General features: G+C 53.8%; 2 protein-coding genes across 8 annotated transcripts in view; one reads left to right on the top strand and one right to left on the bottom strand.

Annotated features, from left to right (window-relative positions):
- Positions 1 to 11,659, top strand: part of LOC119965425 (RELT-like protein 2) — a 66,636-nt gene extending 54,977 nt beyond the window's left edge. For 3 of the 4 annotated variants that reach the window (XM_038796196.1, XM_038796195.1, XM_038796192.1), the window contains 3 exons: positions 7,441 to 7,606; positions 7,963 to 8,008; positions 10,130 to 11,659. In XM_038796196.1, the coding sequence (XP_038652124.1) occupies positions 7,441 to 7,606; positions 7,963 to 7,986 (190 nt within the window). In that variant the 3' untranslated portion in view covers positions 7,987 to 8,008; positions 10,130 to 11,659. The remainder of the gene's footprint in view (positions 1 to 7,440; positions 7,607 to 7,962; positions 8,009 to 10,129) is intronic. The other variant, XM_038796193.1, reaches the window with a different exon arrangement.
- Positions 11,660 to 16,775: 5,116 nt separating this feature from the next.
- Positions 16,776 to 18,979, bottom strand: part of LOC119965424 (F-BAR and double SH3 domains protein 2-like) — a 105,399-nt gene continuing 103,195 nt past the window's right edge. For all 4 annotated transcript variants that reach the window (XR_005460512.1, XR_005460513.1, XM_038796190.1 and 1 more), the window contains one exon: positions 16,776 to 18,417. Coding sequence is in view for 2 of the 4 variants with exons in the window: in XM_038796190.1 (XP_038652118.1) it covers positions 18,349 to 18,417 (69 nt within the window). In the remaining 2 variants the exon portion in view is untranslated. The remainder of the gene's footprint in view (positions 18,418 to 18,979) is intronic.

Raw genomic sequence — 18,979 nt, 5'->3', positions numbered from 1 at the left:
GGTGGTCGGTGGTGGGGAGGTGAGGGTGGTCAGTGGTGGGGGAGGTGAGGCTGGTCAGTGGTGGGGGAGGTGAGGCTGGTCAGTGGTGGGGGAGGTGAGGGGGGGTCGGTGGTGGGGGAGGTGAGGGTGGTCGGTGGTGGGGAGGTGAGGGTGGTCGGTGGTGGGGAGGTGAGGGTGGTCAGTGGTGGGGGAGGTGAGGCTGGTCGGTGGTGGGGGAGGTGAGGCTGGTCGGTGGTGGGGGAGGTGAGGGTGGTCGGTGGTGGGGGAGGTGAGGGGGGGTCGGTGGTGGGGGAGGTGAGGGGGGGTCGGTGGTGGGGGAGGTGAGGGTGGTCGGTGGTGGGGGAGGTGAGGGGGGGTCGGTGGTGGGGGAGGTGAGGGTGGTCGGTGGTGGGGGAGGTGAGGGTGGTCGGTGGTGGGGAGGTGAGGGTGGTCGGTGGTGGGGGAGGTGAGGGTGGTCGGTGGTGGGGGAGGTGAGGGTGGTCGGTGGTGGGGAGGTGAGGGTGGTCGGTGGTGGGGGAGGTGAGGGGGGTCGGTGGTGGGGGAGGTGAGGGTGGTCGGTGGTGGGGGAGGAACCACTCGACCACTGCATGGGCATCGTTGTAGCGGCGCTCAGCGTCGGTCTGTGGCCTCCGGATAGGCGTCGTCAGCCACGACTGCACCTGATAACCCCTGTCGCCCAGCAACCAGCCCCACAGCCGGGGGTGTCCCTCAAACATGGCCGGGATGAATGATTGGGCCGGGATAAAGGAGTCATGCCCACTGCCAGGGTACCTGGTGTAGAGGTGCCGGATCATCATCCTGTGGTCACAGACCACCTGCACGTTCATTGAATATGTTCCCTTCCTGTTCAGGCACATGGTCCTTTCCTCAGAGGTGGGCCGCATGGCGGAGTGCTCTCCATCGATCGCCCCCTGCACCATGGGTATCCGGGCAACAGCGGCGAAACCCACTGCGCGGGCATCCTGGTGGGCGCGGTCCACAGAGAACTGAATGTACCGGTCCGCGATGCCGTACAGAGCGTCGGTGACGGCCCGGATGCACCTGTGCACCGATGGCTGGGAGATGCTGGACGGATCTCCACTCGGCAACTGGAACGGCCCCGTAGCAAAGAAGTTGAGGGCGACCATCACCTTGATGGCCACTGGAGGGCATGTCCACCCCTGGTCCCACGTGGTGCCAGGTCTGCCATCAGGTGGCAGATGTGGGCGATAGTCACCCGGCTCATCCGGAGTCTCCTCCTGCACACCCTGTCCGGGAGGTCCTTGAAGGACATGCGGGGCCGGTACACACGTTGTCTCATCGGACGCCTCCGTGGCCGTGGCACCGCCTCCTCCTCCTCGTCATCCTCCTGCTGTAGCTCGGCGTGGTGCTCCTCCTGCGCCTCTCGGGCGTGTGGCCCTGCAGCCTGGGCGGCTTGCATGTGCCCCACTGCAGCCTGCTGCTCTACAGCAGGCTCCGCCTCCTCCCTGTCACACTCCTGCTCCAGCTCCCACTGGGCCTCATGCAGGGCAGCGGCCCCCACCACGGCAGCCAGCAACGCTGGGAGATGGCTAAACATTATACTATCTGTAGGGGGTGGGTGTAGACAGGGTTTCAGCGTTGGTATACACCCCTCCACGACCAGGTGCCATGGGCTGCATGCTCAGCCCAGTTGCCGGCACGCGACCCACCCCTGCCCCCTCGGTATCCTGACACCCGTCGGCCGTGCCCTCTGCCAGGGCCACCGCCTGGTGGCATTGCCCTCACCGGGGGGGGGGCTGCCGTGTGTGCTGCCCTGGACTTACCCGCTGGTGGGTGCCGGCAGTTTAGTGGGGGGTCTGGCAAACGTCAGGACGGGTAAGGGTTGGGTAGACAGCCACGTGTCAGCCGTCATGGCGTCGGGCCGTTGGATCCGCTCTGCAATGGCGGGCCTGGGCCGCCCGCAGCCGTTGTTGCCCCCACCGATCGTTCCCCACCCCCATCCCCGGATGTGTGCCCCTCCCCCCTCCCGGCCCCCCCCCTCCCCCACCCCCACCCCCGGCAGCGGATGTGTGGGACCACCTCCGCTCAGCCCCGGCTGCCTCCCCCACATCACCCGCAGACTCGGCCGTGCCGCTCCCCCTCCCGGGCTGCCCACCCCCAACGCCATCAACCAGCCCCCGGGGGCCGCTCCACACCATCACCCACCTCCCCCCTCTTGACTAGTTGACGCTGTTTCATACCATGTTAGAACGGCGCCGGCGTGACATCTGGTCACGGCCGGCGGGACTTCGGCCCATTCGGCCCGGTGAATCCCTGCTCCATCGGAGAATCGCCGCTACGGCCGTTTTCGCCGATTCTCCGTGCGGCCGGGGGCAATGCGCGGGCGCCCGTTTTGGCACGCATCAGAGAATGGTGTCCCGGCGCAGAGCGGCGCTGCGGCGATTCTCCGACCTGGTGGGAGGTCGGAGAATCCCACCCACCATTTCTTTCACAACCTTCTCAACATGTCACATTACCTTCAGAAATGAATAAAATCACTTTCCCAGAGAGAAAGTGGGGTCTGGATGAAGAATTCTATCCCAGCAATCCCGCTGGTCATACAACCCCAGCTCGAATCCCCAGCCACAGCCCTTTCACCAGCTTCCCTCAGCTGGGCTGCTCTTACATGTTGCTCCAATCTGTATGCGCTGCCTCACTGTGGGGTGTTGACTCAGCTGGGATTCAACGCTGGCCTGTCACTCACTGAGCTGGGATTCAGGGCTGTGAAGTGTTGGCTAGTATAGACTTGAGAGATGAACAGACACTTCCAACACTGATGAAGGTTCAATTCAATTTTATTAACTATTTCTAACTAACTAACACACGATGACTGTGGGTCTAAATGATGCTAAATTAAACTAGAGACCTAAGCCTTGTCCGAACCAGTTGATTCTCTCAGCACGTGTTGTGAGTCTGTGCTGGGCTGGATGAGTTCTTGTTACACTGAGAGGCAGCACCCAGAATGAGCGGGAACCGTGGTGCCCTCTGCCTTTATAGTGTGTGTATTCTAACTGGTGATTAGCTGCGGTGTTTGTACATGTTGATTGGTCCCTGTGCATGTCCATCAGTGTGTGTCTTCCCCATGATATACTGGTGTATATTATGACATCCCCCCTTTTATAAAAAAATGTTGATATAGGCATGTGCTAATAAATAGTGTGGGTGTGTGGAGAATGTACCTAGCTACGTGTGAGGTGTGAAGACATATGTACAAAGCTATATACAGGGAACAAGACTATTTACAGGGGAAGGTGCCTGCTGCAGATGACTACCATGAACTGGAACAACCAACGAATCTATTTACAAATCACTGGATAATGAATGCAACAATAAGGGATATGGGAAAAAGAACATTTCAGAGAGTCCACATGTGTACAGAGTTCATAAGTTCAGTCTCTGAGGTGGGCGACGAACTCTGGTTGACCTTAAGGGTGGCACACCACTCATCATCCTGGCTGACGCTGTGGATGTGGACGGGGTCAGTGCCATGCTTGGGGGACATTCTGTTCGTAGTAATGATGCCGATTTGGAACGGGACCTGTGGGTCATTGCAGGCACAGTCGGAATCAAGGTCTGGAGTAGGTTCATTGATGGCAGGCTGGGTAGCCCTGACGTCTCTGTGGGGCTGGGTGAACCTCCTAGAAACAGCAGGCATGGAGGATCTGCACATTGCAGCGTAGTGGCCTAGTTTGCCACACTGCAGGCAGCGTCGGGACTTTGCGGGATGTTGCCGTTTTAAGTGGGAGGAGCCGCAGTTGCCGCACGCCGGAGCGTCGGGACGTTCATCGCGCCACCGCGCATGCGCGGGGCGATCCAGCGTAGCGCGCACCTGTGCGAAGCGGTCCATGATGTCAGCACGCTCGCTGCATGTAAGTGCGGGACTCCGCGAAAAGCGCGCGAAATGGCCGCCATCGTTCCGATCCAGAGCCTGAAGAGATTTAATCATCTGGACCCGTTCTGCCTCGTAGAGGGCTTGCCGCGCCGTTTCAGCAGCCTGGATGCAGGAGTAGCGCGTGGAGGCATGTTCATGAAGTACACAGGTCACAATGGCCGTGGAGAGAGTGAGCTGCTTTACTTTTAGTAGCTGCTGGAGCAGGGGCTCAGATTGAACACCAAAAACAATCTGGTCACGGAGCATGGAGTCGGAGGTGGACCCGTAGTTGCAGGACTGCGCAAGGACGCGGAGGTGGGTAATAAAGGACTGGAAAGGCTCGTCCTTACCCTGCATTCGCTGCTGAAACATGTATCTCTCGAAGCTCTCGTTGGCCTCGACCGCGCAGTGGCTGTCGAACTTCAGAATTATGGTCTTGAACTTCGATTTGTCCTCCCCCTCATCGAAGGTGAGTGAGTTGTAAATGTGCAGAGCGTGGTCACCGGCTGTGAAGAGGAAGCGAGCAATCTTCCATGCGTCCGAGGCAGCTTCCAGGTCCCTGGCTTCGAGGTACAGCTGGAAGCGCTGTTTGAAAAGTTTCCAGTTCAAGCCCAGATTCCTAGCGATGCGGAGAGGCAGCGGCGGGCGAACGGAATCCATTCTGTAGGATGGCGCGAGACTGGTGGAAGGCAGATCACTGAAAGGTAGGTCTCAGAAGTGCGAGCATTCCTCAACTCCTGGTATCATGATGTGTTGGCTTGTGTAGACTTGAGAGATGAACAGACACTTCCAACACTGATAAAGGTTCAACTCAATTTTATTAACTATTTCTAACTAACTAACACACAATGACTGTGGGTCTAAATGATGCTAAATTAAACTAGAGACCTAAGCCTTGTCCGAACCAGTTGATTCTCTCAGCACGTGTTGTAAGTCTGTGCTGGGCTGGATGAGTTCTTGTTACACTGAGAGGCAGCACCCAGAATGAGCGGGAACCGTGGTGCCCTCTGCCTTTATAGTGTGTGTATTCTAACTGGTGATTGGCTGCGGTGTTTGTACATGTTAATTGGTCCCTGCCTGTGTCCACCAGTGTGTGTCTGCACCATGATGTACTGGTGCATATTATGACAGGCTGGTATCTCACTGAGCTGGGATTCAGGGCTGGTCCCTCACTCACTGAGCTGGGATTCAGGGCTGGTCACTCACTGAGCTGGGATTCAGGGCTGGTCACTCACTGAGCTGGGATTCAGGGCTGGTCCCGCACTGAGCTGGGATTCAGGGCTGGTCCCTCACTCACTGAGCTGGGATTCAGGGCTGGTCCCGCACTGAGCTGGGATTCAGGGCTGGTCCCTCACTCACTGAGCTGGGATTCAGGGCTGGTCACTCACTGAGCTGGGATTCAGGGCTGGTCTCTCACTGAGCTGGGATTCAGGGCTGGTCTCTCACTCAGCTGGGATTCAGGGCTGGTCTCTCACTGAGCTGGGATTCAGGGCTGGTCACTCACTGAGCTGGGATTCAGGGCTGGTCTCTCACTGAGCTGGGATTCAGGGCTGGTCTCTCACTCAGCTGGGATTCAGGGCTGGTCCCTCACTGAGCTGGGATTCAGGGCTGGTCACTCACTGAGCTGGGATTCAGGGCTGGTCACTCACTCACTGAGCTGGGATTCAGGGCTGGTCACTCACTGAGCTGGGATTCAGGGCTGGTCACTCACTCACTGAGCTGGGATTCAGGGCTGGTCCCTCACTCACTGAGCTGGGATTCAGGGCTGGTCCCGCACTGAGCTGGGATTCAGGGCTGGTCTCTCACTGAGCTGGGATTCAGGGCTGGTCTCTCACTGAGCTGGGATTCAGGGCTGGTCTCTCACTGAGCTGGGATTCAGGGCTGGTCTCTCACTCAGCTGGGATTCAGGGCTGGTCTCTCACTGAGCTGGGATTCAGGGCTGGTCTCTCACTCACTGAGCTGGGATTCAGGGCTGGTCACTCACTGAGCTTGGTTTCAGGGCTGGTCCCTCACTGAGCTGGGATTCAGGGCTGGTCTCTCACTGAGCTGGGATTCAGGGCTGGTCACTCACTCACTGAGCTGGGATTCAGGAATGGTCACTCACTCACTGAGCTGGGATTCAGGGCTGTCACTCACTCACTGAGCTGGGATTCAGGGCTGGTCCCTCAATCACTGAGCTGGGATTCAGGGCTGGTCACTCACTGAGCTGGGATTCAGGGCTAGTCACTCACTGAGCTGGGATTCAGGGCTGGTATCTCAGTCAGCTGGGATTCAGGGCTGGTCCCTCACTGAGCTGGGATTCAGGGCTAGTCACTCACTGAGCTGGGATTCAGGGCTGGTCACTCACTGAGCTGGGATTCAGGGCTGGTCACTCACTGAGCTGGGATTCAGGGCTGGTCCCTCACTGAGCTGGGATTCAGGGCTGGTCTCACTGAGCTGGGATTCAGGGCTGGTCACTCACTGAGCTGGGATTCAGAGCTGATCACTCACTCACTGAGCTGGGATTCAGGGCTGGTCACTCACTCACTGAGCTGGGATTCAGGGCTGGTCACTCACCGAGCTGGGATTCAGGGCTGGTCTCTCACTGAGCTGGGATTCAGGGCTGGTCTCTCACTGAGCTGGGATTCAGGGCTGGTCCCTCACTGAGCTGGGATTCAGGGCTGGTCCCTCACTGAGCTGGGATTCAGGGCTGGTCTCTCACTGAGCTGGGATTCAGGGCTGGTCTCTCACTGAGCTGGGATTCAGGGCTGGTCCCTCACTGAACTGGGATTCAGGGTTGGTCTCTCACTGAGCTGGGATTCAGGGCTGGTCTCTCACTGAGCTGGGATTCAGGGCTGGTTTCTCACTGAGCTGGGATTCAGGGCTGGTCCCTCACTGAACTGGGATTCAGGGCTGGTCTCTCACTGAGCTGGGATTCAGGGCTGGTCTCTCACTGAGCTGGGATTCAGGACTGGTCCCTCACTGAACTGGGATTCAGGGTTGGTCTCTCACTCACTGAGCTGGGATTCAGGGCTGGTCACTCACTGATCTGGGATTCAGGGCTGGTCCCTCACTCACTGAGCTGGGATTCAGGGCTGGTCCCTCACTGAGCTGGGATTCAGGGTTGGTCCCTCACTGAGCTGGGATTCAGGGCTGGTCCCTCACTGAGCTGGGATTCAGGGTTGGTCCCTCACTGAGCTGGGATTCAGGGTTGGTCCCTCACTGAGCTGGGATTCAGGGTTGGTCCCTCACTGAGCTGGGATTCAGGGCTGGTCCCTCACTGAGCTGGGATTCAGGGCTGGTCCCTCACTGAGCTGGGATTCAGGGCTGGGCCCTCACTCACTGAGCTGGGATTCAGGGCTGATCACTCACTGAGCTGGGATTCAGGGCTGGTCCCTCACTGAGCTGGGATTCAGGGCTGGTCACTCACTGAGCTGGGATTCAGGGCTGGTCACTCACTGAGCTCGGATTCAGGGCTGGTCCCTCACTGAGCTGGGATTCAGGGCTGGTCTCTCACTGAGCTGGGATTCAGGGCTGCTCTCACACCCAACTCCCGATGTTTACATCCACTGCATTATATCTGATTCTAGGTTTCGAGTTATCCGTGTTGAGAAGGGTCGATGGGCACACGAGGTGGGCAGCATTCCCGCGATCGAAATGCGTCCCCAAAATCAGTCAGCCGCGACAGAGGTGGAGATAGAAGCTGAGGAACTCTCAGCACTCAGTGAAACCACACAGACTGAGGCAATGAAACAGGTGCGTTCTGCTGTCATGAGCTGAGGTCTGACCTCGTCTTGCACTCCCTCCCTAAACTCCACCCCTCTCTCCCCTTCCTCACTCCCCTCCCTGAATCCCACATTCCTCAGTTACCTCCCTTGCCTCCCTCCATCAATTCTCACTCATCACTCTCCCCCTACTCCACCCCTCCTCTCTCCCTACCTCTACTGCCCTCCCTCCCCATGCTTAAAGCTCTTCTGGCTGACCGGGGCACCTCCTCATGGCAACTTGCTGAGTAACATCAGTGAAAGGCAGAGGGCAGCTTTTGTCTGTCACAGGACCTGGGGGTATGGGGAGAATTGAAATTCATGTTATTTCATTTTATGTTATTCTAGGAGTTGGATCTTGCCCAGAAATGACTCTGGAGCCAGCATTTCCTAGGTAGGTTCATAAAAACATCATTTTGGAACGAAATACAAAATAATTCGTAATAACTTGTGTGGCTGAAATCTAATAATCGCTTGCACATAGCTTGTCACTTAGTCGGCCAACCTTGCTGAATCTGTCAACCTCCCCCATTCTCACTTTGCCTCGCTCGTCTTCTTTATCTCTCCCTGCACCTCTTCTCTCTGACTTTCACTCTCACTTCCTTGCTCTGTCTTTGTTGCTCAGACCCTGACTCTGTCTGTCTCTGCCAATCTCCCCTTCTTCTGCTCTGAGCTGAGCGGTTGCAGAATCTTTGCCCTGAATGTAAAATTGAGTAAATGTTCGGCGTGTCGACGTGTGTGATGTGGTAGCTGAACTTTACTGGACACGCGGAGAGTCCATTGTTCACTCTGTAAGGATGTTCTAGTCTAGGAACTGGAGTGTGCGCCAATGTCACTTCCCATTGTGTGTGACGGTGTGACTATGGCTGTGAACCTGTGTGCGAAGGTGTGACTAATAATAATAATCGCTTATTGTCACGAGTAGGCTTCAATGATGTTACTGTGAAAAGCTCCTAGTCGCCACATTCCGGCGCCTGTCTGGGGAGGCCGGTACGGGAATTGAACCCGCGCTGCTGGCATTGTTCTGCATTGCAAGCCAGCTGTTTAGCCCACTGTGCTAAACCAGCCCTTATGGCTGTGAACATGCGTGTGACGGTGTGACTATGGCTGTGAACATGCGTGTGATGGTGTGACTATGGCTGTGAACATGCGTGTGATGGTGTGACTATGGCTGTGAACATGCGTGTGACGGTGTGACTATGGCTGTGAACATGCGTGTGATGGTGTGACTATAGCTGTGAACATGCATGTGACGGTATGACTATGGCTGTGAACATGCGTGTGATGGTGTGACTATGGCTGTGAACATGCATGTGACGGTATGACTATGGCTGTGAACATGCGTGTGACGGTGTGACTATGGCTGTGAACATACGTGTGATGGTGTGACTATGGCTGTGAACATGCGTGTGATGGTGTGACTATAGCTATGAACATGTGTGTGATGGTGTGACTATGGCTGTGAACATGTGTGTGATGGTGTGACTACTGCTGTGAACATGCGTGTGATGGTGTGACTATGGCTGTGAAAATGCGTGTGATGGTGTGACTATGGCTGTGAACATGCGTGTGATGGTGTGACTATGGCTGTGAACATGCGTGTGACGGTGTGACTATGGCTGTGAACATGCGTGTGATGGTGTGACTATGGCTGTGAACATGCGTGTGATGGTGTGACTATGGCTGTGAACATGCATGTAATGGTGTGACTATAGCTGTGAACATGCGTGTGATGGTGTGACTATGGCTGTGAACATGTGTGTGATGGTGTGACTACGGCTGTGAACATGCATGTGATGGTGTGACTATGGCTGTGAACATGCATGTGATGGTGAGACTATAGCTGTGAACATGTGTGTGATGGTGTGACTATGGCTGTGAACATGTGTGTGATGGTGAGACTATGGCTGTGAACATGTGTGTGATGGTGAGACTATAGCTGTGAACATGAAAATGAAATGAAAATCGCTAATTGTCACGAGTAGGCTTCAATGAAGTTACTGTGAAAAGCCTCTAGTCGTCACATTCCGGCGCCTGTCCGGGAAGGCTGGTACGGGAATCAAACCGTGCTGCTGGCCTGCTTGGTCTGCTTTAAAAGCCAGCGATTTAGATTGGTGAGCTAAACCATGCGTGTGACCGTGTGACTATGGCTGTGAACATGTGTGTGACGGTGTGACTACAGCTGTGAACATGCGTGTGAAGGTGTGACTATAGCCGTGAACATGCGTGTCATGGTGAGACTATGGCTGTGAACATGCGTGTGATGGTGAGACTATGGCTGTGAACATATGTGTGACGGTGTGACTACAGCTGTGAACATGCGTGTGAAGGTGTGACTATAGCTGTGAACGTGCGTGTGATGGTGAGACTATGGATGTGAACATGCGTGTGATGGTGAGACTATGGCTGTGAACATGCGTGTGGTGGTGAGACTATGGCTGTGAACATGCGTGTGATGGTGAGACTATGGCTGTGATATTACATTGAGTTAATTCTGCTCTCTGTGGCTTTTCAGGTCTTGAGTCTCCCGTTCTGGACAGGAAACAATGTTGGACAGAGATGAACATAAATAACCCCAAAGGCCTGGACTGATGTCAAACGCAATCTCAGCACAAATCACCAACCCTCAACCCAGACAGGGAGAGCTCATGACTGAGACTCCCTCTCGCTTGCGTCGGTCTGCGTATCCTACCTGGGAGCTCGAATCTCTGCTCCGATTGCCACAGGTGGGGATGTGCCAGCGGACAAACCGTCAATGAGGCACTAAAATGGTCAGCTGGGGAATCACATTTCTGCCTGAGGTACCAAACCCTGAATCTGTGCTGGGTCTGGGGGTGATGAGAGGGGAAGGGGGAGGGAGGTCTCGGGGTTTAGCCACCGCCTGCACAGACCGCGATGGAACGGTTCAATCCGAATCAGCTCCAAATGTGGCCACGCGGTCATGAGGTTGTGCAGACCTGACGTGCACAAGGCCTCTTGCACACTCTGGTGGAGTTAGCCTGAACTGCAGGGCTTCATCACACCTGATTCTCTCGGGGAAGAAAGTGAAATATGTCCTTCTGATTTTTCTCCTGGAGATTAATCCGGTCAATCCTGGAGGATTGGGAACCCTGAGTCCTGACGGGTGGAATAGAGTGGGAGAGGAGCCTCTGTACAAGGACTTGCATTTCTGGAATATCTTTCACCGCCTCAAGTTGCCCTAAAGCATTTTACAGCCAATGAAGTCTTTTTGAAACGTAGTTTTAGTCGTCATGGACGGGTCCGGAAAGGAGAGTCAAGAAATGGTTTATTTCCAAAAAGGAAAGTATTTACACGTAACAGTCCCAGTGCCAGTCCCGGAGTACTCTGCGGCTCGGCACCTACCTAGGCCAGGAATTAATAATAATAATCACTTATTGTCACGAGTAGGCTTCAATGAAGTTACTGTGAAAAGCCCCTAGTCGCCACATTCCGGCGCCTGTTCGGGGAGGCTGGTACGGGAATTGAACCCGTGCTGCTGGCTGTGTCGGCATTACAAGCCAGCGATTTAGCCCACTGTGCTAAACCAGCCCACTGGGGGCGTCTGCCCCTCAGCAGGGGGGCGGGAGTCCAGTGCTCCACAAGGCTCACGGGGAGATTAATCGGGTTCACCCCGTGGGTCTCGCAGAGGTTATAACAATAGTGATTGTTGTAACGTAGGAAACGCAGCAGTCAAAATTGTGCACAGCAAGCTCCCACAGACAGCAATATAATACCCAGATAACCTGTTTTTCAGTTATGTCGCACGGTTGAGGGATAAATATTCGCCAGGGACTGGGGAGAATCTCCCTGCACGTCTTCACAATTGCAAGATTATTTTACATCAACCTGGGAGGGCAGACAAGCACTCAGCTTAATGTCTCATCTAATAACAAACAGCATGTCCATAGTGCAGTGCTCCCTCTAGTGGTGTACGACCGGTATCAGCCTCAGTTATGTGCTCCTAGACGGTATTCTCCGACCCCCCCCCCCCCACCAGGTCGTAGAATCCCGGGGGGGCGGCGCGAATCCCGCCCCGCCGCTCCGACGCCGGCTGCCGTATTCTCCGCCGCCAGTTTTTGGGCGGTGGCGGGGATCACGCCACACCAGTCGGGGGCCGTTGGCAGCGTCCCCCCCCCCCCCCCCCCCCCCCCCCCCCCGGCAATTCTCCGGGCCTCGATGGGCTGAGAGACCGTTAGTTTCCAGCCAGTCCGGCTGGCGTGGAATGGACGTGGTCCAACGCAGCGGGTCCTGGCTGATAGGCCGGCTGGTGGTCCTCGGGGGGGGGGGGGGGGGGGAGACCGGCCGCGGGGGGGGGACCCCACGATGGTCTGGCCCGCGATCGGGCCCACCTTTCTGTGGGTGGGCCTGTGCCATGGGAGCACTCTTTCCTTCCGTGCCGGCCCCAGTAAGGCTCCGCCATTTGCCGGCGTGGAGAAGACACCGCCCTGTGCATGCGCCAGAATACGCCAGCCGGTCTGCACATGCGCTAAACCACGCCGGCAGTTCTGCGCATGCGCTAACTCGCGCATTCCCTTCGCCGCTGGCTGGCGCGGCGCTAACCCCTCTGGCGCCGGCCTAGCCCCCGGAAGTGCAGTGAATTCCGGTTGGCCCGACGCCGGAGTGGCTCGCGCCGTTCTTGTTGGCGTTGGGCCAATTTGCCGATTGCGGTGAATCCCGTCCACCTCTGGGGTTGGGTTTGAGCAGATGGTGTCAGAGCTGGGCAGGATGTGTCCGCTGCTCTTCCGTGCAAATTGAAATGTCAGTTGTGGAATTTTTCCCAAACGGATGGAAACCACTTTAAAAAGTATTTTGCAGGAGTGGCCGTCACTTGGAGGGTCAGCATTTATTGTCCATCCGTAGTTGCCCTGGGAAGATGGTGATGAAGCGCTTTCTTGACCAGCTGCAGTCCGTATGGTACAGGTACAACCCTGGTGCTGTTGGGATTGACTCAGCACCAGTCAATGCACCTTGTCTGAGGTGGTAGGTGCCACAGGTTTGGAAGGTGTTGTCGGAGGAGCCTTAGTGAGTTGCTGCAGTGCATCTTACAGATGGTACGCACGCTGTCACTGTGCATCGGTGGTGGAGGGCAGGAATGTTTAAGGCGCAGATCAAGCGGGGCTGCTTTGACCTGGATGGTGCCGAATCGCTCGAGTGTCTTTGGAGCTGCGCTCGTAAAGGCAAGTGGACAGTATCCCATCACACTCCTGACTTGTAAATGGTGGAAAAGGCTTTGGGAATTCAGAGTATCACCACAGCAACCTGGAACCATCAACTGGTGAAACCGTTCAGTGAAACTTGGTGCTGAGTTGCAGAGATTCACAGTTTTAAGGCAGCCTGGGTATGTGTCTGCCAGTTAGTCTTCAGAGAGCCAGGGGGAGTGAAATTGGTCTTCAACTAGTCAAACCTCTGCTGGCTATGTCTTACCTTGTACCAAGTGCCACTCACCTATCACCAGTGTTTCCTGATTTACATTGGAGTCTGGTCAAACAATGTCTTGGCTTTAAAATTCCCCTCATTGTTTTTAAATCCCTCCATGGACTCGCCCCTCCCCATCTCTGTAACCTCCTCCGGTCCCACACCCCTCTGAGATATCGGTGCTCCTCCAATCCTGGCCTTCTGCACATTCCCAATTTTCAGCGTTCCGCCCTGCCGTGCCTCCAGCTGCCTGAGCTCCGGAATTCCCTCTCTGCACCGCTCAACATCACTTCATTCAGACCTTCCTTAAAACCTACCCCCCCTCACCAACCCTTTTGGTCACCTGATGTGACCGGGTGCCATACATTGTTCCACAATGCTGCTGTGAAGCACCTTGAGGTGTTTCATTATATTATCCCCCTTAATTGGAAAAAAAAATGGCCTCACGGTAGTATGGTGGTTAGCATCAATGCTTCACAGCTCCAGGGTCCCAGGTTCAATTCCCGGCTGGGTCACTGTCTGTGTGGAGTCTGCACGTCCTCCCTGTGTGTGCGTGGGTTTCCTCCGGGTGCTCCGGTTTCCTCCCACAGTCCAAAGATGTGCGGGTTAGGTGGATTGGCCATGCTAAATTGCCCGTAGTGTAAGGTTAATGGGGGGATTGTTGGGTTACGGGTATATGGGTTGCGTGGGTTTGAGTGGGGTGATCATTGCTCGGCACGGCATCGAGGGCCCTGTTCTGTGCTGTACTGTTCTATGTTCTATTATCGGTGCTATATAAATATAAGTTGTTGTTGGCAAGCACAAAGCAAAACGAGCTGCCTGTTCATAGAACGACTCAGTGCAGAGTGAGGCCATTCAGCCCATAATGCCCGGTCCAACTCTTTGTAAGAGCGATCCCACTTTTCCACTCTTTCCCCCAGCCATGTCAATGTTTCCTTTTGAGGTTTATTATTGAATCTCCTTCTGCTGCCCTTTCATCTCAGGATTCACTCTGAACCCGGTTCACCTGCCTGATAAAGCCACGTTTCACCCCTCGGGAGACAGTTAAAAAATTAAATAAATTTACAGTACCCAATTCATTTTTTTTTCCAATTAAGGGGGAATTTAGCGAGGCCAATCCCCATACCCTGCGCACCTTTGGGTTTGTAGGGATGATACCCATGCAGACATGCAAACTCCACACGGACAGTGACCCGGGGCCAGGTTTGAACCCCGGTCCTTGGCGCTGTGAGGCAGCAGTGCTAACCACTGTGCCGCCCACTCCCCCACTCGGGAGATGCGAATTCACCATCACACATCACTCCTGGCTTGGGTATCGCTCCTCCTGCCTCCGATGTTGCCCGTTCCTTGTTGGTGCTCAGGCACAATCGCCTTGAGTGGTAAAGGGGCTCAGAGGCCGATTTGTATTCCTGCGTTCCCAGTTTTGATTGGCTCTGAATCCTTTCCCCTCCTGCCTTGGGTGTTGCCCACACGCACCTCAGTGCTTTTGCGGTGCTTTTAGTTTGAGCTGGGTTGTGGCCACACAGTCTAAGCTGACACCTGTCCCAGGCCTGGCCGGTTTGGGTCAGCTTTAGGGAGACACGTACAGAATCAAGCCTATTGGCCCTGTTCCAATGCTGTTTCTGCCCAACACAAGCTGGTTTTGTTCAAGGGAGTGGGCAGAAGGAGCCCATCAATACGTGGCACGGCGTGAGTATGCCACTTTGGAGGGGGCGGAGCATTTTGAAAGCGGCACCGCCCCCGATTTGGTCAGAATTGGGTATTCACCAGCCGATCGCCGAACACGACCGGAGAATCCCGCCCCTGGTCGCTCCCCACGTGCCGTCCCACCGGGTCACCATTTGTGGGGACCAGTGCGGAATGGCACCCAGCTGGGTCCCCTCAGCGAAGCCGGTAGATGCCAGGCGGCCATTTGATCAGGTGGCAGCGTGGCTAAGTGGGTGTCTAAGCTCACTCAGCCTTACGAGACCGGGTTCCTCCCATTGTGGGCGGGACACAGATCGCGAGACCTGATTGGATCGCGCAAGACCTAACGGGCAGTCGAGAATCCCGATTCGAGATCCCAGGGAGCGCAGCAAAGATTTTCCAGACTGATTGTTGGGATGGCAGCACTGAGGTATGAGGAGAGATGGAGTTGGTTAGGATTACATTGGCTGGAGTTTGGGAGAATGAGGGGCACCTCATAGACACCTAACTGGTCTAGATTGGGACTGGGTAGATGCAGGAAGGATGTTCCCAATGGTGGGTGTGTCCAGAACCAGGGGTCACAGTCTGAGGATACGGGGTATATCATTTAGGACCGAGATGTGGAGAAATTTCTTCACCCAGAGAGGGGTGAGCCTGTAGATTTCGTTACCACAGAAAGCAGCTGAGGCCAAAACAACAAGAAGGAGTTAGATATAGCTCTTGGGGCTAAAGGGGACAAAGGATACAGGGGGAAAGTGGGAACAGGCTACGGTTGGATGATCAGCCATCATCATAATGAATGATGGAGCGGGCTCAAAGGGCCGAATGGCCTCCTCCTGCTCCTATGTTTCCATTTACTTGCATCCTTTTTAACGTTCTTCACAATCTCAGGATGTCCCATAGTGCTTCACAGCCAATGAAGTACTTTTTGAAGTCCTGTTATCCTTTAAAAAACATGATAGTTAATTAATACACAGCAGGATCCCACAAAATGCAATCAAATAAATATATAGTTTTAGGGGTTGGCTGAAGGACAAATGTTGCCCAGAACATAGGAAAGAAGTCGCCTGTCCAGCATATCGCCTGTGGCTGTGTATAGGCACAGAGTACGACTGTGCTCAGAGTTCCTATGGCAGGAGCGGATCTACCTGGAACGAGATCTTTCCCAGAAAGTCTCATTTGCCCCCTCCATCAAGCAAATACAGTCACTCCTATTACTGTCAGAAGCCACCGTCAGGGTTGACGTTGAAGCAAAACATCAGCCACATCACAGAATCTCACAGCACAGAAGGAGCCATTTGGTCCATCATATGTACCAATTCCTTGAAAGAGCGACCCCATTAACTCCACTCCCCTGCTCTTTCTTTGTTTCCGGTATTTCGCCAACTCCTTTTTGGAAGTTACTACTGAATTCAGTGCCTCCCCTATTCCAGGCTGTGCATCCCAGTGCATAGCTCACTGCACACAAATATTCATCATCTGCTCTCTGTTTTTTTTTGCCAAACATCTTCAGACTATTGATCCCTCTGCCTTGGTAAACAGTTTCTCCCTATTTACATTGTCAAAGCCCTTCATGATTTTGAACACTTTTCTATCGAACCTCCCCTCGATCCCCTCTGCTCTAAATGGACCAACTCCAGATCCTCCAGTCTTCCCGTGTGGAGAAAAGTTCTCCATCCCCGGTACAGGTCTGCTAAACCTGTTCCGCATCCTCTTCTAGGCCTTGGCATCCTGCCCAGAATTCGGCCCGCAGTGCACATTGAGCTGTTAAAAAGTGGATCACCTCACCTCTCCCAGACACAGTCTGATTCATTGTTGAGTCAGACTCTAAGACTCAGTACTCCAGCTTCTGGTATCAATCGAGTTTACACCTGTATCACAATGTGAATGTTCACTTGTTCCACAACTTTAGTCCACTCTGGGCCAGGATCTCGTGCCTTGTCATGCCGTTCGTTCAATTAATTCTCAGAACACGGCAAGGCGGTATTTTATTGCCCCATCCCTTGAAAGTGCGGTAGCAGGCCTTCTTCTTGAACCATTTGGTGGGATGTTACATTCAATTGAGTGCAATAAATCTGCATTTATTCTATGACTGGCTTAAGAATGTCTGTACATTGGACGGTCAAGAAGGTTGTCCGTCAACATGGACAACACTAACCTTTGTGTTTTGGTGTAATATATTGTACATCTTTCTGTAATATATTTTCTTTTTCTTTCATGTTCCATCCAAACTAATAAAAATGAATTTAAAGTACAGCATTGTTTTTATGTCAAAGGCAAAAGGTACAATTTAGCGTTTCAATTTTATGCCTTTAAAAATTGATCCGCAAAAGAGGCCCATAAAAAAAACATTTAGTTTCTGGTACCGGGAGACGTTAGCTTAAACAAGGGTTTCTCACCCAGCCTGGCACTTTGAGAATTTTAATCGAGTTGTTAAAACACGGGAAATAAAAAGTTGGTCTCGGTAAAATTCAGCGCGCAGCCGTTAAAAAAACATATTTTGGTTCACTAATGTCCTTGACGTCCTTTCCCGATCTGGGTCTGATATGTGACTCCAATCGTTCACCAACGTGGTTGACACTTAACCATCCTCTGAAATGGTCCAATAAGACACTGGTGTAACAGTCTGTGTCAAACCCAGTGGTTCACGAAGGTGGCCCCACCACTACCTATCCAGGACAAAAACGGATGGCCAATATATACCAGCCTTTCCAGCGATGCTCAGCCCCAAGTAATGAATTTAATAATAATAACAATAATCGCTTATTGTCACAAGTAGGCTTCAAATGAAGTTACTGTGAAAAGCCCCTAGTCGCCACATACCGGCGCCTGTTCGGGGAGGCTGGTACGGGAATTGAACCCGCGCTGCTGCCTTGTTCTGCATTACAAGCCAGCTATTTAGCCCACTGTGCTAAACCAGCCCCTGATTCAATGAAATCAAATGAAACCTGTGCCCTTGACCTTAAATTCGCCTCTAATACTCCCGAGATGTGTCATTACATGACGGAGGGATGTGGTCATGAATCCAGGACTCGCGACGGCAGCTCAGTGATTTGGCTCCTAAACTGATCAACAAAACATCGGCTGCCAATTAAATCAAAGAAATAAGTCATCGCCAACGCCCCCCCCCTCCCCCCAATTTGTTAAACCCCCTTTGCTGTTTCTGCGAGAACTCGGAGGGCTGGTCAGTCAGCTTGGCTTCAAAAAATGAGAAAGATCATTGGTTGGGGCCTAATTACAAGTGAATTCCAAACACCACTGCTGGATGTGTATCCATTGGCTGCATCATACACGTTCACAAGCTTCCCAGCGTTTGAGGAATGTCTCATTACACGAGAGGCTCTACATATTTAAATTGTTCAGAGTGAAGATTGGTGCTCTGGAAGAAAGCTCTCGTCAGGAAAGTTGTCATGTAGCTGGAACCTGATACACTCATGTATCAGAATGACGATGCATTGGCTGCTCAGGGCTCCATCTGCGGATGGTGGTGGTGGTGAATTCTAACCAGGATCACGGCCTGGCCACCCTCGTGTCTTCTGTGTGCAGCACCAACTCGGGAAGCAAAGACCTGTCACCCATCCCTCCAATTGGAGGAGGTCCTATCTGTCGGGACAGAATTGATTTGCTAATATTTCAGACGAGGAGTTCCTCATCCTGCTGGGAGACGGGGCTCACTGATGGTGGAGGAGGCGCGTTTCGAATCTGAAAAATCAAAGAGCAAAGAAGGATCTTGTCAGCCATCTGTTAAACAGAAATTCAGGCCATTTCGACCAGAAGTGTTTTCTCCAGAATAAGTCTGAGTCTGACCTGCCCCCCCTCCCTCCCCCGCCGGGCTATGCTCAAACTGCAGGAGCTCCGAACCAAAAGGGAGCTTTGGGACATCACCTCAAACACAGATCTGAGATTACAAATAAGCCTCTGCTTTCCACCATAGCAAAGGGCAACAGACGCACTGGAAAGCAGCACCCCAGAGTCATTCTGAGTCAACTGCTAAACTCTCCTTCGCGGAACCCATCACCTACTCCACGCTCACCAATGTCACTGCCAAAATCCTGGAACTCCCTCCCCGACAGCACGGTGGGTGTACCTACGCCGCATAGACTGCAGCGGTTCAAGAAGGGAGCTCATTACCAGCCTCTCAAGGGCAACTAGAGATGGGCAAAAAATGCAAGCGTTGCAAGTGGCACCCATAGCTTGAGAACGAATAATAAAATAATTAATTTCTCTCCCCTCAGGCACCTCTCAGGGATCAATCATTTGCCCA

This window comes from Scyliorhinus canicula, chromosome 4 (assembly GCF_902713615.1).
Source record: "Scyliorhinus canicula chromosome 4, sScyCan1.1, whole genome shotgun sequence".
NCBI classification, from domain to species: domain Eukaryota; kingdom Metazoa; phylum Chordata; class Chondrichthyes; order Carcharhiniformes; family Scyliorhinidae; genus Scyliorhinus; species Scyliorhinus canicula.
This window is presented reverse-complemented; position numbering and strand designations above follow the sequence as displayed.